The following is a 25,364-nucleotide window of genomic DNA, read 5'->3' as shown; positions in this document are numbered from 1 at the left end:
ACCCCCCCCCCCCCAGCCATCATCGTTAGGTGGAAGTTTATTTCACCGTGCTTTCTGTCGTGCCATGATTTAATACCGGTGATCAATCGGTGGGTCCACCGTCCATTGGGGGACGCGTTCCATCTTGTCTGCCAAGAGGAAAAAAGGGCCTCGCGAGCTCTTGATTTGACTACGCTCTGATCCAGTAGATTTTTTTGTTTAAACACCAGCTGGCGCTCCGTAGCTAAGAGGTTGCTAATAATTTCAATTTAATTTCCGTGAATTGCTGTTTTAGCACTTGTATAATAAACAATTTTATTGTTACATTATAATCAGAATGAGAGGCTCTATAAGCAAAACGCTGATAGCATAAAAATCTGATAATTTTTTTTGATATTTGTTTAAATCTTGAATTTGTTTTATTGAATTGAAATTATTGAATATTTTGCAATTTTTCTCGTTTTTGTTTGGTCTTAGAGCACTGATATTAAAATTTTTAAATTAAGCTATTTAATTTAATGTAAGTTTCTAACTGTATTTATTTTATTTTTTCTATAAACATAAAAAGTTCTGGGTGTATAGTATAAAAACTTGAATTACAGAATATTCAGATAAACTTTCTGGGCTTAGAAATGGTATACCATAGCATTGAACTATTCACCTTCTAATATCACTGTTCTTATCTTTGTAGTCAATTTTCAAGCCGTTTTGCTGGATATTTTTATTCCACGATAGTGTTAGATGAAAGCGACATCCGTGTAACTTTATCTAAAGGCGAAACAGTTTTACATGAAAATTGAATAGTTTTCTCGAAATCTATTACAACATCGGGCGGTGATATCGTAATATTGTTTTGAAAACCATATTCACAAATTGATTTTAGGCAAAAAGTGCAAGATATTGTACTTTTATTGGATAGTAAACATATAACGAGTGTTATATAATAGCCGTTGATAAAACCATGTATTGTAAACATTTGTGTGAAGTAATTAGGGTAGTATGAAAATGTACCGCCCATGTAAAACCATTTTGTTATTGCAAGAGTATTTAAATTAGAAACGCAACTGATAACTACACATTTGAACTCCTTGTTGTTTATTAATACAAATAACTCTTATCTATTTGTTTGAACACCGCGTTCGTCAAGAACTAATTGAACTTATTCAATAGATTAAGGGAGTGGAGGTCATTATAGGTTGGCTTACTTGTCAATCTGTTTTTACATATTACGTACCATGATCCTATAAACTTCCAGTAAAATATTTAAAAAAAAAACAATTTGGTTTGTACAATTATAATAGAGTAATTAAAATAGTATACTATTTCACATTAAGTTTACACTAATTATTTAATTTTTTATATATTTCAGACTGCAAGGGACGCTTTGCCGTTAAATGACCGGTTGGCCACGGCCACTGAAGCGTCCGAGGAATTAGAGCAGTAAGTCTTTTTGGACATTTTGTCAGTGGTTTCATAATTTCAGGTTCTTTAAAAATAACTATTTATATAAAATTAAAACAAATTCTTTAATGATAAACAATAATCAAAATCCACAAAAGCTTAAAAAATTTTCGTTTTTAAAAAATTATCAAATTTATTTTTATAAAAAACGTACATTTAAATACAATATATTAAGTATAAAAAAACCAATGAGGGGGAACTGTTAGCCACATGACTACTTTCCCTCAATTTGAATTTATTTGGAAAATATACTTTTCAAAATAAGAAAATAAAATATGTTAGAACATAAGTACTTACTAACCTTATATAGCTTGAATATAGTTCTAAATGAAATTAGTATTAACTATTTGGTTTTGCATGCTTATCTATTTCCTAATAACCTGTGTTTGTACATCTTTTTAATGTTTTGAAATTTGTAAATTTAAAGGATTAAAAACATACTAATAGAAGAAAAGCAACATGTGATAGCCAAATGTCAACAATATTACGAAGAAATAAGGCTTTTAGCAGTAACTGAAAATAGCCCACTAACAAGGGCCAGAAATAAAAAATTAAGATTGTGTTTGTCCAAATGTCAAGATTTAAAAATTTTTATAGAAGATCTGGAAAGTGGTCCTGAGGTAAGTACGGCCCTGTATGCCGGCTACATTTACGCTCGGTTCGCTTGGCACGGGCCGTTTTGTCGGCTATTCGATGCACCTGTTTTTTTGCGCGAGAGGCGTCCAGCCGACACATAATCGACTTGCGGTCATTTTTTTTTCTATAAAAACTATAAAGTTATCTAGATAAGATAACGGACAATTGAGTAATATATCATCTAGATAAGATATTGAATTATTCATTTAACATTTATCTAGCTAAAAGATAAAAGATAAATACAATTTTATCTAGATGAAAAATAGATAAATTATATTTTAACCTTCATAAAATATGTTATACGAAAATGTATGAGTAAACATTTTATATAAATACTTATATACTTTTGTGATATACACTTAGCAGAGAATTAAATATTAAAATTTGATAACTGCTACAAATGAATTACTTTTAAAACCGCAAACAAATATTACACTTAACATATTTTTCCAAAGTTTATATAATAGTATATCTATCTAACACAAATAATAAAAATAATTTGACAGTTAACAGTAATTTTTGATCCGTCAACCGACAGTATTTTGTAATATTTGCCATCCAGTAGATAATTTTGATTTTTATCGATCGCATTTGTAGACTCTGCTGGTTGTGACCCCGCAGGATTGTTAATTTGGTATTGATCACCCTCGTGACATCTTGTGATTTTTTTTGGTTTATTTAAAATGTTTGAAAGCGTACGAAAAGCTTTAGTTACTGACAATTTTATACCCAACTTGTCTGCGATATTTTCTACTATTTCAATACTCTATTCAGAATAAGAGCGGTCCGGGTTGCACATTTTATGTACCATGATCCTATACACTTGCAGTAAAATATTTAAAAAAACAATTTGATTTGTACAATTATAATAGAGTAATTAAAATAGTATATTATTACACATTAAGTTTACACTATTATTTAATTTTTTATATATTTCAGACTGCAGAGGACGCTTTGCCGTCTACGGCAGAAATGGAATTAGAGCGGTAAGTTTTTTTAGACATTTTGTCAGCGGTTTCATAATTTATAATAAATTCATTATTGACAAACAATGTTCAAAACCTATGAAAGATTTTTCATTGAATTTCATTTGGTGGGTTACTGGATATAAATATAGTTGGGCAACTAAATTTGATATACAGGGTGATCCAACTAACGTAAGACACTCATTTTCTCGGAAAATATGAATATTTTGAAAAAACATTTTTTCCTATTCTTTTAGGTATAAGTTTTACTACATTTTTCAATGCTTCGAAAATTTTTATTTTCATCCCTTATACGATAAAAAGGGTCTAAGTTCACGTTTTCAAATGGCAACATATGTTTTTAATTCCATAAATTTGTAGGCAAAAAATTTAAAAATATGTTATCGTTTGAATTATTAATTTTTATCCATCTAGTCGTTAGCTATGACTTTGTAAAGATATTACATTTTCTCTTAAATATTGTTATATTTCTTTGGTTTTCCAAAGACCGGGAGCCAATAAAATACTTATTTATGATCGCATTGTCCGATAGATGAGTACACAGATAACCAAACACAATAAAATGTTTTGTGATATTTTGTTTGACCAGCGTTTCATATTTATAGATTACCGACTTTTCTAACACACCGTCATGACAGGTAGGTTGACAGACCTATATTGACAGCAGCTAACGAATGGCTATTTAACCATAACAATCAAAAACCATGGTACAAGTAGGTTGATAACTGCTGCTATGATGATAATACAAAATATTATTATCATTAGTTATCATATTTTTCTACTATCTATGTTCTACATTCAACAAGTAACAGCACAGTACAACAGATCATTATTATGCTATTTGAAAATTATAATTTTTAGTTTTTATAGGTAGTAAACAATAGCTTTAAAATTTGGCTTACAATCTCATAAGTGCATACATTGAATAGACACGCGTCGAGAAGCGTTACTATTATTTGTTTAGTTATGTTCAATTTATTCAAAATATGTTCTGTGCTCAAATAATTGTTTTAAACAATTTACACTAAATAAGGAATTTTGGATTTAATTTGCTTACTATTTTAATTCTACAGTAAATATTTAAAATGTTGCTTATTTTACATTTATAACTAACTTTTTTTTATTATATAAACAACTTTATTAATAAAAAATAATGCAATAAAGTGGACTGTGTTTAAATGATTAAGTTGTCTAAAGACTAGATGTTTGTAAACAGTGTTTTAGGAACCTACAACAAAATCACAGTTAAGTTTGAAATTGTATTAATTATCAACTTAATTTAAGCCGGTAGTTCCAAACTGTGATTTAAAGTACTTTTACTTTTTTTTCTGTTTTCCCCATCCTGTTGGCAAAAAAGATTTGATTTTTCTGTAACGGTAAATTTTTCAACATAATTGATATTTCATTTTTTTTTAAGTCAAGTTATTTCTTATTAAGATCCCGTTAATAAAAATATGGATCAATAGTTTGTGACTCAATTACACAAAATCACACAGTGATACTTAAACTTCAGAAATAAAGTTAGGGTTTGTGTCACGCAAACATTAAATTATCAGAACTTGTCTTTTTTATTTTATTAATAACTATTAAATTAAATAGTTTATATGTTCTTATATTTTTATTAGTACTTACTAATTATTATTATAACTTATAAGGTGTATAATGTTATAATAATAGTGATTCTAAAGCCTTTATAATAAAATATGTCTGTTTCAAAAATTTCAAATTGAAAAGTTAATTCTTTTACAGTTGAATCTGCTATTTTGATTTTATGTATAGTCAGTATTTTCTTATTTTTATTATTTTCTTCACTATTTAATATCTAGAAAATTAAAAGCTTAATAGATTTTAGTTGTTTAAAAAGAAAACCATTATTTGATATTTCCTTGTTTACTATACAAATTAAAGTATTGACATTATTAATCTATTATAACGGGTACGTTTTACTAAGATTATGTAAAAGTGGCAATATTAAATCAAAAATAGCCTTAGCTAAATTGTAGTATCTAAATTTAACAATTATTCTGTAATAAAACACATTATTAAGGATTTAAATTTTATGGAATTTGTACGCGACAAGTTTGTCCGATTTTATACACATACATACATGTATACTATATTTATGTATGAACACAAATAATTATAAAATCAATTATACTAACTTATAATGCATAGTTGTTAAAAATAAAATTTGTTTACCTTTAATGATGCAAATAATGGTTAAAAGATTATTTGCTGTAATGCGTATGCGACAATTTTCCTACTTTAAAAAGTTAAAAACAATTTTTATTAATTTTTACTGTGTATTTTACAAAATTTGAACATTGATAACACATAGTCAAACAATTGTGTTGATAAATTTCAACGACAAATATATAGTATAGTATAACATTTAAAGAACAATAATAATCTTTTGTCTGATAACATAAGTATTTAACTAATAAAATATTCATAAACTAATTATTAATACAACAATAAATTTAAAAATTACAAATGTTACTATTTTGAAAATATTCAATCAAAAATATTAAACAAAAACAATATCTATACATTTGAAATTGTTCAACTTCTATAATACTGATTTAAATTTTTTTCTTTTAACAATCGTTGGTAATTAAACAAATCTAACAAAATCAAAATTCAATAAATAAAATTAACTATAAGAATTATCTTAGGCAAGTTCAAAAAAATAACTTACTTGATTTACTGAATTCATTAAATACAAATTAATAGAATTACTACTTTTTAAAAGAGAGAATTATTGTATATTAATAAGTTTAATATAAAATTTAACTTTGATAGCCAAATACCTGTGTCAGTTATAGCTAAAACTTTATGATAAAATATCCGTAATGTATGTCAGACACACAATATATGGGTTATATCATTGTAAGAAATAACTAAACTGAAAGCAGACATTTGAACTACCTTAGATAAGTTTAATCAAATAAAAATAATATACTTACATATTATTATAAATATTGGTATAATCAAGAAGCGATTCCTTGTATGTAGTAGTATGAAATTCATACATTAATTACTGATATTTTTAAAAATAAATGAAACGGGTATATGAGTATTATCAACCCACATACACAAATACATGCATTAATAATTATTTTAAGTTAACACAACACACTTTTCATTCAAATTGCTTAGTGTTGATATTATACATTCACATGAAAAAATGTCACATTAGAAATAAATGTTTTATACTTATAATTTACACCTTGATATATAATTGTAAGGTCTTAGGTCCGATTGGAAAGACATTTCCATAGCAATTGATATGTCATACTCAAAACCAATTTTACATGATAACATTGGTTTTTAAAAGATGAAATATTTTCAGTAAAAAAGCATTCAACCTAAATTAAAAAAGCTAATTGAAATCGTATTGTATTAAATTACCCATTAAACTCTAATAAACTTACCTATTAAATTAATGCTTTATATTTATAATTTACACCTTGATATAAAATTGTTAGGTCTTCAGTCTTGGGTCCAATTGAAAAGACATTTCCATAGTAATTGGTATAGCCTATTCTCAACGCCATAGATATTTCTGACATGATAACATTGATTTTTAAATGATAAAAGATTTTCGGAAAAAAGCATTCAACCTAAAATAAAAAAGCTAATTGAATTCGTATTGTATTAAATTATCTATTAAACTTTAATAAACTTACCTATTAAATTAATGGTGTGTCCAAGAATGTAACGTCAAAATAAAGTCGAGAGCAAATATTATCAATTGATATATTTAAAAAATTATAAAATAACGAGTTATGACATAACTACAATACGCATGCTATCATATTTACTATAAAGTAAAATGTAAATTTACTAACATTTTTTAATTAAGTTTGCAATTTCTCATTTCACTAATGGAAAACGTGGGAACTTCGAAGTCGAAATTTGTTAGCGATGAGGTTATGTACAAATAATAAATATAATGTGATTTTGTACAAATAATAAAATATATTATTGGTACTGGTCACTCGATTATTCCGTGGTAACTGATGCATAGTTTAGATACTAGATTGTTATCCGAGATAACCAGCTAATGACTAGCTCCAGCTAGATTAGGTTAAAGTGTAAAGTCCGTTATCCGTAACAGTCTACCTTTCGTCTAATAATGTATGGTTATTTATTATATCTGATTATGATACGGAATGCGTTAACATCAAATTATTATTATATTTGATGTGATGACCGTCGTAATAAAACTACTTGTCTTTGTCGAATCGAATGAAATTATTAAGAAATATAGACAAAAATTCAAATCTTTACAAAGTCATAAACAGCGAACAAATGGATGAAAATTAAAAATTCAAACGCTAACATTTTTTTAGATTTTTTGTCTTTATATTTATGGAATTTAAAACATATGTTCCCATTTGAAAAAACGAGGTTCGTACTTATTTAACGTATAAGGGTTGAAGATAAAATTTTTCTAAATATTGAAAAATGTAGCTAAATATGTACCTAAAATTTTAGGGAAAAAAAAATTCGCAAAATATTCATACTTTCAGAGAAAATGAGTGTCTTACGTTAGTTGGATCACCCTGTATAGTATATATTTCCACCGAAAATAAATGTTTTTTATATCTATATTTAAAACTAACAATAGTTAATCTAAGTAATTTAAGTATATTTAGATTTGATTACATAAATAATATGATGTGCATCTGTTAGATTTAAATCTCCTATTATTTTTGGAACGAAGTTCCTTATCGCGGGTTGGCGAGGGGACCTAGCCAAGAAAAAATGTAACGCATTATAAAAACTATATGTGGTGCGGTCGAGCGTGATCGGTTCCCAGGAGTGAGTGATACCGGGTTCATCAATTGGGCTCCCTCTCAACACTTTTTGCATTTATTTACAACTTTTATGGTAATTTATATCGCAAGAAGTCTAAAAACTTATAAAATATATATATTTTATACAACAGAATACATTTTTACCCCTAAAAGTACTAGGTCACCTACATTGCATTCGGTTTTCGTCATTTATTATACTTCTCGTACTGATGATTAAATACAATTTTTTTTTATATAATTGCAATATTTTAGAATTCAACATGTAAAGTTGTAGGACTAAATAATACTGAAATATAATGTAAATTAATTTTTCATGATACATATTATAATTTGGTTTGAGAAAATTATGAAAATTAATAATTATCATTGATATACGTCTAAAATATGTTACCTCATTACATTTCATTAAGTTAATAACCGTTAGTACCAAAGTAACATGAGTAATATTGTACGATCTCCGGCGTTGACTCGACGGTCAACTGAATCAAAAATAGGTGATCAACTAATTTTGAGTCTTCCGTCTTGTTCGAATCAATGAATCGTTTTTAACCCTTAACTGGGCAATGTATATTTTTGGATACTTATAAGGTAGCGCAACAACAAGATGATCAACTATATTTAAATATCGATATTTTTATTAAGAACCGATATCATCTCATGAAGGCTGCACTAGGAATGGGCGTACGTACAGTTCGAGTTTATTGATTATTTAATATCGATACAATCATCCAGTTGCAATATAATGTTAATAACATTATATTTTATACTTATCGATATTTAGATACATCGTTATAGTTTTATCAATATCAATAAAAATATATCAATCTATCTGGGCAGTGGCGTCAATTTTTATGGGCTGGTCAAATTTTCGATACATAAGGCCGTAAATTATCTGTTTTTTATGCAACTACCTACATTAACTTACCCTATAATAAACCGTCTGAACTGACTACCAAGTATAATAGGTATGAAGATTTATAATACTTGTATTATTACTGTTTTGAATCTAAGTGTTTTGGAAAAAATATTTATATTTGTAAAAATGTTGCCCCACCCTAAGAAAAACTGAAATGTCGCCCCTGTATCTGGGTCATTATTATCATGTAGGTCATGCTTAATAAAAATGGAATAAATAAAAATATGAATTTCAATAATAATAGTGTTTATATAATGAAGCTATATCATATGTCCTAAACTGAGATATTATATCCCTACCTACAATTATTAGACAGCTTTAGTTGTAGATGAAATAACACATTGGATATAATGTATTCCAAATTTGTGAGTTGATATATCACAGTGACACACCGAAAACGGCCAATTTTGCTGTGTAAAATCCTCCATTAGAGCAGAGGTTCTAGAAGTGGGTCCAGAAGCAAGAGCGTCAACTTCCCAAAATAATCTTTGATAATCTTGTACACTATGTTTTTAAAAAAAATGTAATTCTTTGAATTACTTGTTTTTCTTTTGATATTATGGAATTTTAACAAATTAAAAATCATTTTTGAAATATATTTTGGCGGTAATACGAGTAATAAATTGTTTTTGTCTGTAAATTCTTATATACATAATATTTTACGTGTTGTGCTAACGTATACATATTTTACATTAACTTATAATAATAATTTAAAAAAACATAAAGGATTACTAAAAAATAGTAGCCACACATTTTCATAGGCCCTAGGCACAGTGCCTATGCGCCAATACGGCCTGTACATAAGGGCCCCAGACCTCTCTGATACCTTCGCTTGTGGGGGCACTGGTATTTGGTGTCATATTGTCATGATATGGATATATAGTAGTAAACCACAAATAAAATACGTAGGCATAGAATGGGATGTACTTTGGACAACCATTGGTTACGGACATTATTATGTCCAAATAACTGAAATTCGGATTTTTTCTTGGACAACCTATACCCGCCGGAGACATCCTCAGAATAATCAAAGAATGACAGACATATTGCTTACAAGATTTTATGTAAAAAGACGGAATTCCGTCGCTTTAAATGTTAATAATAGAGTTTTTTTTAAAGAAAATTATCGGTGTACATTGAAATACTTAAACGAAAATTATTTTCAATAATATTATAAATCGTCAATATCCCATTATTTCTGTATGTATTAAATTCGCAACGGTTACAGACTATTTTTGGAGATTTATTAGGTTTCTAGTCAAAACAAACACCTTCCTTCGCCACCCCATAACCCTTCTGTTGTCCATTCGATTGGACGCCTCAGTCAGCGGTGGCTTTAAATTTTTGTTTTGTTTATAAGAAGATAAGTTATACAGAATGTACCTAACACCCAGTGACAACTGAATATTAAAAACTCATCACTACAAACAAATATTTTCGAGGGCTTAATTTCTAAACTCTACATATTATTATTTCAAAAATAATTTGTTGATTTATCTATTAAATAAAATAAAAATGCTGCGCTACCTAATAACAATATTAAACTTTTATTCAAACAAACACCAATCATTTTTGGGTACTTCTTTGCACGTTCTGTATACTATGTACAACATACATACCTACTTAAATTTTTGTGTATATAGTAGCTCAAAAGGGATGAATGGGGTTGCCTAGTAATACCAAAGAGTTACTGTAGTGTCAAATGTGTAATGTATGTATAATGTTGATAATTTGAAAACTTAAATAATTTAAAAAAGTTCCTTTTTCGGTTATCATTAGTACTAAAACTAGAATTGCCTCACCGGTGCAACAAACAGTTAACTAAACAAAATACAAAATAAAATTCACACACAACAAATTAACTTAATTTCTGGCCAAGGGTGTAGCGAAGTCATTGTTCCCAAGTCCATTCGGCCGACTGACTTAACAAAAACAAAATGTACACGCACAAGAACTAATTAGTCATTTTTTTCCCCTTACTTTTTAATTTTCTCAATGTTCTTATGTTAAAATTTTAAAACTAATATATACGCAAAAATGGGAATACTTTTAAATGAATATATTTATAAAAAAAAATGCAATGGATACAAAAAGTGGTTAAATGTTATTTCATATTTTTTTTTAGAACCGCCATTGTTAAGACCATTTTTTAATAAATAATAATATAATTTTACTTAATACTAATAAAGAATAACAAATATACGAAGTAAAACAGGGCTGTGTATACTTTCGTACCTAAGAAGGTATATTTGGCAGGTAATTCATCCGGCGCGGCAACTTTAAAACATTAACTTCCATTTTGTACCTATACACTTAGCAATACGTACTAAAAAATATATAGATTATAGGTGATACCTACACGCATTTATAAAATAAACAAAGATAACAGTTCAATAATAGGTAAACAGTTTTCTAGAGATAATAAAATATCGTTTTTTTGGTGGTGAAAAATATACGTTCGGACTTTTTGTCTCTTTCAAAATGCCATCTGGAAATATTTTTTAAAAACAGCCTCGTTTGAGTCGTTAGCTAATAATTACTCCTTAATAATATGTCATGCTGGCAGCACAACTAACACCATTAATAATCGTATATTGTATACAAGTATTGTTAGTGTTGGCACTACTGAGAGGCGGTTTTTTTAGGGGTGGCGTTTTGTCCGGCGGCGTTTTGTCGATTTTTTATCCGGCGACGTTTTGTCGATTTTTTGTCCGGCGACGTTTTGTCGGGCGACCTTTTGTCGTGTTTCCCTTGACACTTATTAAACAGCCGACTGCCGAGTGCTGACAATGAAATAATTATAAATCTACAGCGACCGTGGTTACTAAATTGGTATCTGGTAACCAATCGTCAGCTGCAGCTGCCGCAGTGTAGCCAACGTTATAAAAATCAAACTTTCTGCGGTACGTGTATCATCACAGAATAATCTATTATGATTTATGTGACAGTACCGCACGGCTTATTAGTTATTCATTTATCTAATCCGCTAATATTGTATTATATACACGGCTATAGCCGTGATTATATTATTATAATATTAATATTCTTCAAAGACCGATATTATAGACCAACATTTATTTAATCTATGCATGTACCTTTAGCCATAAAATTATCGTATGTTCATTTTACAGTGTATAACAAATATTATTATCACTGATCACACCTCAAATCTCGATGCGCAAATACATGAAAAAAAGATAGGTATACCACAGGTATCTGTATATGGGCGGCAATGTATTTCTTAAAGGGGGATAGTTGTTCCACGGAATAAATGAAATTCATTTATTCCGCGGTTGTTCTACCATCAGACACATTCACTGTTGTTTAAATATTGATAACGTCAGTTGCTGACATACCTGTTTTTTTGTGCGTTTAGGTATCTTGAGTGTTATCCTAATTAAGTATAAAGTATTAACACTTTGTGCTCTGTAAATACCGAATTGTTAGTTGTGATTGTGCGACTTTCAACAAATTGTTACCGAGTATAAATTATTAATTAATATTCGGTTATATATTATACTTTTACAGCTGCGGTGTCGTGTGTTGTTACAAATCAATTATTTACGCAATCCATTGTTTATTATAAAATTATCGGTTGGTTTTTACCTAATTACTTTTCGTTAATTTTTGTATGTGAATTCGTATTGCTTTTTTCGTAATAATCGTAATTATCTTCTACTTTTTTTTGCTTTAAATAATAATATCTATCCGTTCTATGGATATAGTCATGTGTTGTTGTTAATTATAATGTAGTGATCATTGTTGGAGTTTCATGAGAAAATGTCAATTGAAGACAACGAATCTGTTGATGAGTATTTTACAAGTTTGAGATCGGATTTGGTAAGGACATTACTTGGCTTATAGCATTGAGTTTTATTTTAATAGTGATGTTACTTTCCTAGCTTACACATGTAAATATGTAGGGATTCGTCTGAACACACTAATGGGATAATGTATATGTACAGCTTATTAGTTATTCATTTTTATTACAAATTATTTTATGTTTTATCCCCCATATTTTTTAGAACACTTTAACTTTTTCTTATACTATTACTTACTTCGCAGATGAACCGAGAAGATATAACCCGTATGGAGAGACCTAGCAGAATATTTAGTAGTCGTCATCATTCATATCCATTATCTCCAATGTATTCAGGTAAAACCAATTACAGTAGATATCATTTATAGCAATATTTCAACAACCTATAGTTTAAATTGAGGAAGAGCAGGAGCTCACTGTCGCCGGTTCGACTCTCTCCGGCAACGGACTGACGACCTGTCCCAGATAGCGAATTCGTCAAGAAACCATCTCATGATGGCAGCGTTGGGCCTTCATGGCCCGTTAAGCTACATGAAAAAACAAATAGTTTAAATTGTTATATTTAATTTTCATTATGAAAATGTAAACAATAATGACAAAAAAATGACCATGGTTGTGGGCTGATACCATAGAGTGGTACAAATTGTCAGTGGTTATAAAAATATTATAAATAACAATGATTTGTAATTTGAATAATAAACCTGAATTTCATTCATTATCAGATAACAATAATATGGATCTCAGTGATCAATTACGATATCGATCAAGAGAGTTGGCTAGAAATTTAGGAAGTCCATTACGTTCGACTCAACCGGAAGGAGGTTTGTGTATTACATTTCATACGTATATGTCTATTTTTTAATAAAAACTTTGTTTTAGGAAGCGATTTACGTTACGTTGGAGACTATGAAAGACGACCTAGGCCTTATCCTTGGAGATATTCGGATCGTTCTTATAATTCATCTCCCACTATTCCTAGTAAGTTTTTTTTCCTTGAATAGTGAATTCAATTTAAGTACACCACAAATATTATGATACTACTAAATAGTGAATTATTTCTTACCTACTCTTTGTTTTTCAGATACGTCTAATGGAGATACTGGTAGGAATCGATCTCCTTATGTAAGATTTACAATTACCGATCCTGACACTCAACGTGTGACAGCTGCTGGGCAAATTCCATTGAATGATCCTTCAAATACTCATACTGCCAGTTAGTTCAATTGTTTTTAATATATTTACGTGTTTAAAAATACATATTACATCAAGACATTTTTGCCATTAATGCTTTTGTATGTATTGGAGTCGTTTTTATTTGGGTGAAGTTTGAATTTTTATTTTGCCTGCCTCTTAATTATAATAAAACAATTTTAAATTGTCCTTGTAGTCCAAACTGTAAATACTCAACTCTAATTATTCACTGTAATGAGGAGATGTTTCCCACTTAAAATTCTCCTTTTTTTATTTTGACGTATATTTACATTCTTCTACAGGAATAAATAATTGTAGACAAAATTGAAACTGTACATTAACTCCATAAAATCTAATGTTAAAGTATATATTTCTTCGGAAATTAAAAAAAAAAAGCTTATTAATTAAGCCAAGTCTACACTGCCATGCAAAACCTTTGTCATTTATACGGATTTTTGTGGCCGCTGATGTGTATATTTTCACAAACATTTCTTTTATGTTTCAATATATTGACTGAGTTTAGAGTTGGAAAACATCTTCTTATCGCAGCAAATAATTATAGGCGAGATAAAAAAAGATTGTAGGAAATTTGATTTATGCTTTGTTCAAAATTGATTGTGAGATTTATAAAATAAAAATTCAAACATCACTTAAAAGATAATCACCCTAGTATAACATCTTTGGTGTTTGGTCAAAATAAATTAAACCAGAGTTTTTGAAAAATGATGTTCAATTTGAATTATAATTTTTAATAATTATTCTGGGAGAGGTGTATCTTCTAACAATGTATTTTATAAGTATTAATGAATTATTTTTTATTAATCTTTTTTAAGGATCCGAAACTCCCCCAGAAGGCAGTTTAGAACTTGAAAACATGCTGCATGCATATTCCAACAACTTTTTAGCTAACCAGTCTGTTTTAAATAGTTTTAACAATCCTATGGCATCAAGAAATCCTGCATCGGGTAGACGATCCAGACGATTAATGGATCATCCATATTTCATGAGACATCATGTAGATACCCCTATTAGGCCACCTAATAGGCGTGTTCGATTTTCTTCGACAAACCAAAACTATAGTGATCATGTAAGCTTTAACATATTATGTATAAACATTGAATTTAGAATATACAAATAAGCAGTGTACAAGTTTCCCACCATTAATGGGTATGTGGTATATTCTGTTAAAAACAAAGCCATGCCATTGTCATGATGACAAAGAACTCCCTCTGTTAACAAAAAAACTCGGGAATATATACTATATGCTGTGTACATCTGTATATTCTAAAATGATTAATATAAACACATCTTCTTTATTATTTTGAAATAATATATAAAATAATAAATTTTAACTCCAATAATTGTTTAGTCTTTCGATGATAGAACTCCTGAACAAGAACTTCCTGCAGAACAAGAAGAACAAATAGAACTCGAAAATATTTCATATGATGTTATGAAGTTAGTGAACAATACATAATTTTGTTCGTTTTATTTTTCTTACATATTTATATGACGTGTTATTGATCGATTGGATTTATTTTTACAGCCATAGTCAAGGAAGCGTGTCCAGTTTGTCATCGATTTCAATGCCAGATGTAGATTCTAGCGACGAGAGAAGATTACAGGATTTCACAGTATCGGAAAATAATGAATCTTCTAACGGAGATTTAGAAAACAGGAGATCCAATATGTTGATAACAATACAAAGTCTTGATCCCGGTAATAATGAACCTATTAGTCCGTTCAGTGTTCAAAGTGAAAATTCGCCACCGGTCACCCTTTCTCCACCGCTATTGACTATAAGCAATAACATGAATTCTAGATCGTTATCTTATACTGATAATGATGAAGAAGACGACCATGCATCGATTTCTATGGAACTCGAGTAAGCAAAGTCTTTTTATTTATAATTTACATATTGTCGGTCTAATTTGCAAAAGTCCTAACTCCAAAAATGCAATTTTGAGATTAAAACATTTTTTTTTTTTTTTAACCATTTATTCAACATTGAATACCAGCTCAACTTGTGTAATGTCACATTACAGTCATTATGGAGTTATGACGGTTACGAATTAGGCCGACGATATGTATATTGTGTACAATGTTATACCACAATGATCTGTTAGTTTCACATACATTTTATAGCTCCTCTGTCAGATTATCTTAATACGTTTAATATTAAATTTTGGTAGAAAAAATAATAAGACTGTACCTGCTTTTAGGAAGTTTAGATGATGGTCTTCGTGTATTATGATTATCTTTTAGCATTTGATGTGAAGCTAAGAAAATATTAGTTTTTAATACATAAAACGCTTTGCGAGTAATTTGGTCACATCTATCCATGTTAATAACTACATCTACCATACATTGCTAACTTTTTGTATCTTAGATATTTAAATAAAATATTAGGATGAATTAATGTCTGTACTGTGTTAAAAATAACATTAATGAATTCAAAAATCAATTACTTTTAAGGAGGTAGAAACTAATTTTAAACGGTTGTTTCTTTGGAAACTAAAGTAAAGATTTATGTTATGCTTTAATCCTTAATATTTGGAGTTTAACTTTCCATTAATGATAGAATGTTTTAAGTAAAGTTCGTCCATTGCATAAATCAAACTTTTTTTTTAAGATTTTGCTTATTGTTTTTCATCTATTAATGCCGATTCTATTTTAACTTTAAAAAAAACGTCTGATATACACTGACATTACATACTAGCTATGTTATTACAAATTAAGTTGTTAATTTCTCTAATTAACAACTTATTATTGTTTATTAAATATTATAATTAGTATTTTTTTTATAGACCTGCTCACAATAGTAATATTGCATTGAACCGGTTTGTGGTCGATGATTTAAATGATACTGATGGTTCTCAAGATGGTATTGAAGAAAATTTAAGTCCACAGAATAGACCGGCTACTGCTGAACAAATAAATAACGAGTATGTGCAACGCTAATTATCCTGTTGTTATATTTATTGTCAAATTATTTGTAATATTGTATTATATTAGTTTCCATTGTTTGACTATGTATTAAAAATTTAGTAGATGTGAAGTGACTGAAGAATCAGTTTCCCATGCTCAAGTTGAAGAACACCCTGGAACTTATAAAGAACTTAATGAACAGTTGGTTCGCTTATTTGAATGTCCTGTATGTTTTGAACATATAATACCGCCAATATACCAATGTTGCATGGGTCACATAATTTGCCAAACGTGTAAACAAAAGTGTGAAATTTGTCCGACGTGCCGAAATTCTTTCAATTCAGAGCGCAACTTGTACATGGAAAAAGTGAGAAAACAAATGCTTTTTAAGTTTTAGCCGATATTTAATTCGTCTAAAATGTGTTAATGTCTTTTTTTGCTAAGGTCGGTTACTTATTGAAGTATCCGTGTAAAAACTCACTCACTGGTTGCACCGAACAAATGTTCATGGAACAAAAAGAACGTCATGAACAAGAATGTGGCTATCAACATTATCCCTGTTTTCTCTCCAATTGTTCTTGGAAAGGTTACTACGCCGAATTCCACGTTCATATGACACAAAATCACAGTTCAATCATACTGTCTGGCGAAGAACAGGTAAATTACCGATAATTGTCGATACGTTCGAGTTATTTAAATACTTTTGTTTTTTGTAAATTCATTATCTTTATTTCAGACTCTGGACATTATTGTACAAGGTAATAATAGTCAAACAAACAAGTGGTTTTTGTGTGCACACGGTGAACATTTTGTAATTATTGTAAACATGTCTGGACCGCCAAATCAAATAAAAGCGTAAGATAATATTGGGAAATATTTAAACTAAAAGAAATAATTGTTAAATGTTGTTTAATAATGAATTTTCATTGTTTGTATATGACTTGTAGCCATGTGAACTACATTGGCCATGCGTCAAAAGCAAAAATGTTCAATTTTTCAATAACATTAAGCAAAAACCAAAACGATAATATGTCACAAAAATTAACATACACCAGACCGACGCTACCATATTCCGAAATACGAATCTCCAATAGCCACAATCGCCAAAATGATATATTCTGTTTACCCGGTGAAGTAATAGAACCATATGTGAATAAGAGAAGTAATCGCCTTCCTATTATTTTGAAAATTGAATCAATGTGATTTATAAGTATTTTATATTAAAACGCATAATGTTTAAGATTCGTTATGCTTGTCTATATAATTTTATAATGTGCAGGGGAAAATTTTAGAATGTCAAGGGGTAAAATGATGATAACAATTTTTATACAAAACTATGATAACTACAATTTAAACCTAATAGCATAGATTACTATATCCCCATTTCCTTTTAACATAGATATTTAGTGTGTATTATTATTCTAAATGTTATGATTGAGTACTTATAAATGATTTATTAAATATTTATTGATCTAAGAAAAAAATGTTTGTTTTTAAGTTTTTTCTAGTAATGACATAAGAAATTCATGTAAAATCTCATGTTGTTTATACTCTTAACATATTTTTATCAATATTGAAGAATTACGGGTCAACTTTTCAACAAATTTCTATCTTTGCCTTTTCAAATTTGGTTTCTATCAAAATATGTGTGTAATCTTCTAGCAATCATTCTTATAACATATGGGTTTTTAGAATTTGTTTTATTAATTATTTTAAAAAGATAAACACATGTTTGAATTTATTTTACTTTATTCTATGTTACTTTAAACTAATTTTAAAGACTAAAACAATTTGAGTGCAATTATTTATAATAAATTGTTCAAACTTCAAACACTGATGTATTGCTATTTGTAAATAGTACAAACTATCTGTCACACAACACCTTTGTCATCCTTTTCCATCTCGTCCGATTGCAGTATTCAACTAGCTAAAGGTGTTGGACAACCGGCTGTGGCCTAGTAAGAAATATAATATACAGTCCAGAAAACAAAAAAATTAAAATTTTTTCTTTTAACTACATATGATAAAACCACGCATAAAATTAAACTGTTTATATAGTCTGTGTAGTAGAAGTTGGAACTACGAGACCACTATTTGTTTTTTAAATATTTTTACATATAAATTATTTTATAATTTAGTGAAACAGAGTTAATATTTTTAAACAGACAAGTCTTAAAAATATTATGTATCCGTTAGAAAATAAAATGTCCTAATAATAGTAAAAAATAATTATATCGTCACATCGTAGTCTTACATAACATCTCGTTTAAAGACATTTTTGAATCGTTTTGAAAAAGAGTTAAACAATTTCTTTATTACAACATCAGGTATTGAAAATTATTAAAAATGATACAAGAAAAGTCATATCTGATATCCGTATGTATGTAATAAACATACACATGTTATTATGGTTAGTATTACTACATTATTTTGTTGGTTGGTTAATATAATTCTATTTTTTTTAACAACTAAAAACCCTACAGAGTTTTTATCACCTACATTTAATTTTAAGATAATTAGCAAATAATTGTAAAATGAAATATTCAAGTTAACATTTTAAAATGAGCTTATGCGATTTCTATTGTCAACAATATCATGATGTAGCATTAAAGAAAATAAAACATTATCTCTAAAATCAATTTTTCCCATAGATATATATTTATACATAACGAAGGTAAAACATTTATTTGGTAAAATTTCTGATTTTTATCTCAAGGCTTTTTGTAAGAGAGAAAACGTTGGGTGGAATGTATTTTTTTATAATTTACCAAAAACTATTTTTTTTCCATAGACATATATAAAAAAGAAAAACTTCACGTAGTTGCTGTTGATTGGTATTTGTGAACTTTTTAAAATGTAAACAATTCCAAATGGCAGTTGATCCAAGTAATCTTTTTCCGAAGAACATTTTGCCTTGGGTATAAATTAAAACTATTGAGGTATACAATGTATGGAAATGAAAACGTTGATCCATCGACCACTTTTTCCAATATCAAATTTCGCCATAGATGGTTAAGCAGTTAATAGATAAACTGGTTGGTGGAAAAAAGTGTATAATAGAAAAAATGGTTCTAGGTAAAGCATGCAATTTGATAAAAGTGGTGTCAATTGTTATCCCATTATTATAGTATGAGTTTTTGTTGCGGTGTTATGTGATATTCATCAATTAATATTTAATAATATAAAACAAATATGAAAACTATATTAAACTTTTTATTACAAGAGTACATTTATTTTCTGTGGGATGTGCTTATTCTTCGGTTGGTAATCGAAACGTTTTGTATTATGAAATTATTTAACCGAAATAGTGATCATCATGTTATAATAATAATATGCTATTAATGTTGCTTTTTTTTTGTAAATGAAATAATTTTTTGTTACTTGTAACGCCTGGATAAAAGAAGTAGTATAATATTTCTTAAAACAAGTTCGATTTATCGCCAATTGAGATGAAATTGCCGTACTTTAAAATGTTGTTTTTTTTTTTTTCTTAATCGTGGAAAACTTATATACTATGTTAAAGGTATACTAGGGTCATATTTAGGGGTAGACTGAGATGACCTTGATGGGGAGATGTAAATATTACCATTTTATAGTTTTTGTACCTTTAAGGAATAATTTCTATTAAATGCATGTATGAATGTAATCATTCTACCGTTTAAGAAGTAAAATATTTTACATAGGTACTAGGTAGGTGTATTGTATTGGTTATATTTTGTAATAATAATAATCTAGACACAAAATATAAAATATATATAATAATAAAACTGATAACTTTCATTCTGGCATTGTTAAATAGTATTATATTGTTTTATTGTAAATGTAAATTCATGTATTAAAATATAGGAACAATTATTTTACAGTTTTAATAAGTTTCAAGATTACGTACTCTCATTTAAAAAACGCCCAAATATAAGTTGTTCTTCGAACAGAGATAATGAGTATGTATTGCGTGTAATGTTTTTTTCAATCATTTTTTTTACTATTATAGACACAGTGTTGAGCGAAAAAATCTACTGTTAAAATTTCATAATTATAGATTTTATGCGTACGATTTATTTTATTCATAAAATAAATTGACCAATTTTTTATTAGGTAATGATAATTTTTTTGCCCAACACTCATTATTATATTTTCTATATTATATACATTTAATTGGCAACAGGTTCGAAGTGACTGAACAGTCTGAAACTTTTATTCGAGTTAATAAAAATGCTGAAACATATGATGATCTTAATGAACAGTTAATCAATTTATTTAAATGTCCTGTATGTCTTGGACATATAACACCTCCTATACAGCAATGTTTTAACGGTCATATTATTTGTCAATCGTGTAATCTAATGTGTCGTTTCTGTCCGATATGTACATCTCGTTTTATTGCAAAGCGTAACTTGTGCATGGAAAAAGTGAGTAGGTTAATTTCTAAATTTTAAAGCAAATAAAGTTGTATGTTACACTACCAGGGGGGGTGTAACATAAATCCTTTTTCGCAGTTTCGATTTAATTATATTTAACTTTAATATGATATTTAAAGGTCAGTTATTTATTGAAATATCCGTGTAAAAACTCACAAACTGGATGCACTGAAAAGATGTTAATAGCACAAAAAGTGCTACACGAACAAGATTGTGAATTTCAATATTACTCTTGTTTTTTCGATAACTGTTCTTGGGAAGGAAAATATTCGGATATCCATATACATATGACATATGAACATTGTCGTAGCTCACTTTTTGGAGAAGAACAGGTAAACTTTTTTTTTGCAATTGTTTCAATGTTATCCTATTACAATTGAATATTGATAAAGTAATCGACATATTATAATTATTTAATTTGCAATTTTATTTTAATTGTATTATAAAAATAAAAATGCAAAGTCTCGTTGTTAATAAAGATCTTTAGAGAAAATTTCAAAGCTTTGAGTTAGGACGGAAGTCGCTTATCCTTTAAAAAAAGTTACTTAAGTTAAATTATGTATAATTTTCATTAAAATTTATGGTTTTTAATGTAATAATAAACTTGAAAATTATTTTTAAATATGTGCATACAAATGAACATTTAAATAGGTATTTATATTTAAAATAAATTTAAAAAATGACTTAATTTAAATAAAAATACAAAATGATTTAAATAAATTTTTATTTTTTATTTAAAAATAGAAATAATGAATAAATAAAAAACTATTTAAAATGTTAGGTTATTTGAACTAGTTAAAAATAAAGTTTTCTCATAGGTATTACATATTATATTTTATTAGATATTTTCAGTAATTATTCAAGTACAGTACAAAAATTAAAATTAAAAAAATAATAATATGTTATTCTTTAGCCACTAATTTCTATATATTGTCAATGATCTTATAATAGTATAATAAATAAGCAAATCCTATTGTATAAGACTAATGATATTAGTTACTTTATCCTTCATGTTTTTTTTTTCATTGACTTAACCCTTAACTGGGTCTGTATTGTTAATAAGATGTGCAAGTTAAAACTTATAACAATTTTGACATAAATTCCTAAACATTTTTGTTTTAGGCTCTTGAAATACCTACAACTTGGAATACTAATGGATTGTGTAAAAAATGGTTTCTTACTACTCATTATGAACATTTTGGTATTCTTGTAAATGGTTCACCAAATGAAATGAATGTGTAAGAATACATTTACAAAACCAAACCTAACCTAACCTTACCATTTAAGTATCTAGATTAGTTTACTAGTTATCTTTAACTATTTAGTAAAATATACTATTTAGAGACATTTTTCTTAACTGTACTGAGGTCACCAATCTATTTGTGGAAGTGAATGTGAGCACTGATTTAAGAGGATGAAAAAAAAATGAAATTTTCTAAAATAAGAACTCAGATGTTTGTAGTGAATATGTTAAATAGAATTTTATGAGTGAGTTTACACAATTTATGAGACGGTTTAAAAGTTGTACTAATAGCATGGAAAATAATAAAGAATAGTTTTGGAGGTAGAGCTAATTAAAGAAGTATTGGAATAATGTTGTAAAGCACAGTAGTGTGTGGGATAGATATATTGAAAATATAAAATATATAATATATTATATGATATTGATGCTCCAGTTCAAAACTGCAAGAACTTGACAATTTTAAAATACGATTTATGTATTCCATATTTTTTTTGCCATTTTACAATGGTTATAGTTAAAGAACGTAAGTTTTGAACTGGGACGTTTTTTGATTTATTAATTAAGAAAATACTTTTAAAAAAGACTAGCTTTAAATAATGTATACGTATGTTTAGACAAGTATATTATATTGGAAATTTAACGAAAGCAAAAACCTTTTACTTTACAATCAAGTTAAGTAATTTTCAAGCCGGCGGTGTATCACAAGAATTAACTTTTTCTGGACCGACAATTCCATATTATGTAGGAACAGGTAAAAATATTTCTCTATCAAAAAATGCAATCTGTTTATCAAAAGAAATATTAAGATGCTATGTCAATAAAAAAAAATATAGTTTACATATCGATTTAAACATTAAAAGTAATTCTAATTCAATACCTTGACATATATTATGTGTTTTTATAAAATATGTATTTGTAATGTCAATTTGTTATAAAACTTTTCATATTATGATAATTCTTGATTATTTTATTTTGATATTGTAGATATAAATTTTGTAAAAAAAATGAAAAGATTGTTGTGCATACCTTTTTTTTTATTATATTGGTAATATAATAGACATATTTCCATAGTGATTTCTCATTGTGTTTTTAATTAAGTTTGTATTCCTTAAAGTGTTATTATTCACTAGGTATTATTTTTTCCGTGCCCAGCATTTGTTACGATTGTTGTTTATAAAATAATAACAATTGTAAAATTTAATGACTTTTAAATTAACCTTAAATTTTAATATTGAAAAACATGTATTTTATAGAACTTGGGAATTGTTAATAAAATAAACCTCATTGTAAATTCACTAGAATTTTTACAATTCCTTGCCTAACAATAAATGGACAACTATTGACTAGAATTCTATTTATTTATTAAATTTTAGTCAATAGCTAATGACGACAGTCCATTCTGTGTAGACTTGTTATACAAAAAAGGAAATTGTCTTTTCTTTCAAATAAAAAAAAGTTATTAAAATCTCTTTAAAGAGTTTAAATTTTAAGTTATTCCCATAATGTCAATTTTCGCTATCAAAATGGCTGTTATTCATAGAAAAAATTTTGTTTCTATAAATATGTAATTAAAGCTTGGCAGTCAATAGTTTGATGAATTAACTAAAAAGATTTTATTTTTTAAATAGTCGAATAAATTCAACTCGTATATTTTTCAATATTAATCAATCGTATAATACTACAATAATATAATTTATGTATACAATAGAATATTTTTTTCAGTACATATATTACATATCAAGACTGATGATTTAAACTTATAGATTATTGCAATTTCAGACGGATGTTAAAATATCAAGTGTAGGTCATAAAGTAATAATATAAACAGATAAACTAACATAATATACTAGCTTGTATGCAAGAACGAAGTAAAGAGTAGGACTAAAACCAGTATGACCACATAAAGGAAAAAAAAATCTTTATTGTTGAACAAATAAAACAACTAGGTATTGTTGTTAATTAATACAAGTAAATAGTTAAAACTTATATACAAATTAATAATAATAAATTTACTATATTTTATCGAATTTAAAAACAATATTTTTTCAAAATACTGTTATCGTTGATATCTTATCACCACGATATATTGAACGATAATTATTTTCTTCTATCTTGGCAGACTGACTTTAGTCCTACTTTTTTAAGTTATTCGAATTTGAAGAAGTCTAAAAATGTTGGTAATTACTCTATAACTAGGTATAACATAATACTTCTTGGTTTGAAACAATATTTAATATTTTAAAAAATAACATTTTTTTTAAATCACTTAACTAAGACAGACGATAGCGCGAACATTGTTAGGTTCGTGTCAAATTATCAATAGCTTTAAATGCTGTGTTATTTTGGGTTTACAGACTGAATAAAATGAAATACATCTATTTATGTTTAAATCACCCACACTTTCTTACTTGGTATACACAATGAGAGAGTTCAACACAAAATATTTTAAAACAAAAATTGAAATAACACGCAAACATAATAATAATAATAATAACATTAACGTTTTAACTATATTTACTAACTAACCAACTAAGTACCTGACATCAGGAATACATTTTATCTTTTTCATCGAACAAAACAGTTTATCTAATAATATCATATCGAAAACGAACGTATTTAGCTACGGGTTTTAATTTTGATTATTAATATAATACTATGTTTGCCTATGATCACATAAAATCTTAATAAATAATATACATGTAGGTATTCGTAAGTAGGTATAATATAATAAATTCAATCACGTGTTTTGAAATATTATATTTTCAAGAACGGGGAAGACCAAGAATGGAATACATGCCACATAGTTTAAACACAAAGGCAAGGAGTAAGGAAAATTACTGCGACCGACCAATCGAAAATTGACAAGCTCGACAACAGATTAGACGATAAATTGTAAGAAATTCGTTGTTGCTGGTTTTTTTTTTTTTTAAGTCTAGTGATTTAAGTTCAAGTTCAATAATATA

At 27.7% G+C, this 25,364-nt stretch overlaps 2 protein-coding genes and 2 long non-coding RNA genes across 5 annotated transcripts; 3 read left to right on the top strand and 1 right to left on the bottom strand.

The window, feature by feature from the left end:
• The first annotated feature begins 1,338 nt into the window (after positions 1-1,338).
• On the top strand, positions 1,339-3,062 carry LOC126847062 (uncharacterized). Its single transcript, XR_007686970.1, has 3 exons — positions 1,339-1,419; positions 1,868-2,060; positions 3,016-3,062. It is a non-coding gene; the product is annotated as an uncharacterized LOC126847062 (long non-coding RNA).
• Positions 3,063-5,915: 2,853 nt separating this feature from the next.
• Positions 5,916-6,880, bottom strand: LOC126846811 (uncharacterized). Its single transcript, XR_007686938.1, has 3 exons — positions 6,752-6,880; positions 6,497-6,685; positions 5,916-6,430 (listed from the first exon to the last, which is right to left on the bottom strand). It is a non-coding gene; the product is annotated as an uncharacterized LOC126846811 (long non-coding RNA).
• Positions 6,881-11,802: 4,922 nt separating this feature from the next.
• LOC126847001 (uncharacterized) lies at positions 11,803-18,198 on the top strand. 2 transcript variants are annotated; one of them, XM_050586922.1, is made up of 13 exons: positions 11,803-12,641; positions 12,867-12,957; positions 13,344-13,442; positions 13,501-13,599; positions 13,703-13,834; positions 14,646-14,899; positions 15,182-15,270; positions 15,359-15,697; positions 16,620-16,757; positions 16,864-17,107; positions 17,185-17,397; positions 17,477-17,595; positions 17,688-18,198. In XM_050586922.1, the coding sequence occupies exons 1-13, from the start codon at positions 12,582-12,584 to the stop codon at positions 17,941-17,943; spliced, it is 2,133 nt and encodes a 710-aa protein (XP_050442879.1). In that variant the 5' UTR covers positions 11,803-12,581; the 3' UTR covers positions 17,944-18,198. The 2 variants fall into 2 exon arrangements, with proteins under 2 accessions (XP_050442879.1, XP_050442878.1); XM_050586921.1 differs by having other exon boundaries at positions 11,805-12,641; positions 16,861-17,107; positions 17,688-18,197.
• Positions 18,199-19,613: 1,415 nt separating this feature from the next.
• On the top strand, positions 19,614-23,318 carry LOC126846664 (probable E3 ubiquitin-protein ligase sinah). Its single transcript, XM_050586376.1, has 6 exons — positions 19,614-20,000; positions 20,604-20,681; positions 20,906-21,149; positions 21,278-21,490; positions 22,281-22,396; positions 23,016-23,318. The coding sequence occupies exons 1-6, from the start codon at positions 19,933-19,935 to the stop codon at positions 23,281-23,283; spliced, it is 987 nt and encodes a 328-aa protein (XP_050442333.1). The 5' UTR covers positions 19,614-19,932; the 3' UTR covers positions 23,284-23,318.
• Positions 23,319-25,364: the final 2,046 nt, after the last annotated feature.

Source organism: Adelges cooleyi, unplaced genomic scaffold, assembly GCF_023614345.1.
Source record: "Adelges cooleyi isolate 19-005CV unplaced genomic scaffold, UGA_ACOO_1.1 ACOO_flye_CR_arks_rails_tigmint_CR_PRNA_9, whole genome shotgun sequence".
NCBI classification, from domain to species: domain Eukaryota; kingdom Metazoa; phylum Arthropoda; class Insecta; order Hemiptera; family Adelgidae; genus Adelges; species Adelges cooleyi.
The sequence above is the reverse complement of the archived record's forward strand: the minus strand, read 5'-3'. Positions and strand labels throughout refer to the sequence as shown.

Bases quoted from the DNA above. Each gene is read 5' to 3' on its own strand.
- LOC126847001 (XM_050586921.1), top strand. From the start codon at position 12,582: ATGTCAATTGAAGACAACGAATCTGTTGATGAGTATTTTACAAGTTTG. The intron at 12,958-13,343 runs GTAAAACCAATT...ATTCATTATCAG, and splicing joins ATTATCTCCAATGTATTCAG to ATAACAATAATATGGATCTC. The intron at 17,108-17,184 runs GTGAGAAAACAA...TTTTTTGCTAAG, and splicing joins GCAACTTGTACATGGAAAAA to GTCGGTTACTTATTGAAGTA.
- LOC126846664 (XM_050586376.1), top strand. From the start codon at position 19,933: ATGAAAACTATATTAAACTTTTTATTACAAGAGTACATTTATTTTCTG. The intron at 20,001-20,603 runs GTTGGTAATCGA...ATTATTTTACAG, and splicing joins TGGGATGTGCTTATTCTTCG to TTTTAATAAGTTTCAAGATT. The intron at 22,397-23,015 runs GTAAGAATACAT...ACGTATGTTTAG, and splicing joins TCACCAAATGAAATGAATGT to ACAAGTATATTATATTGGAA.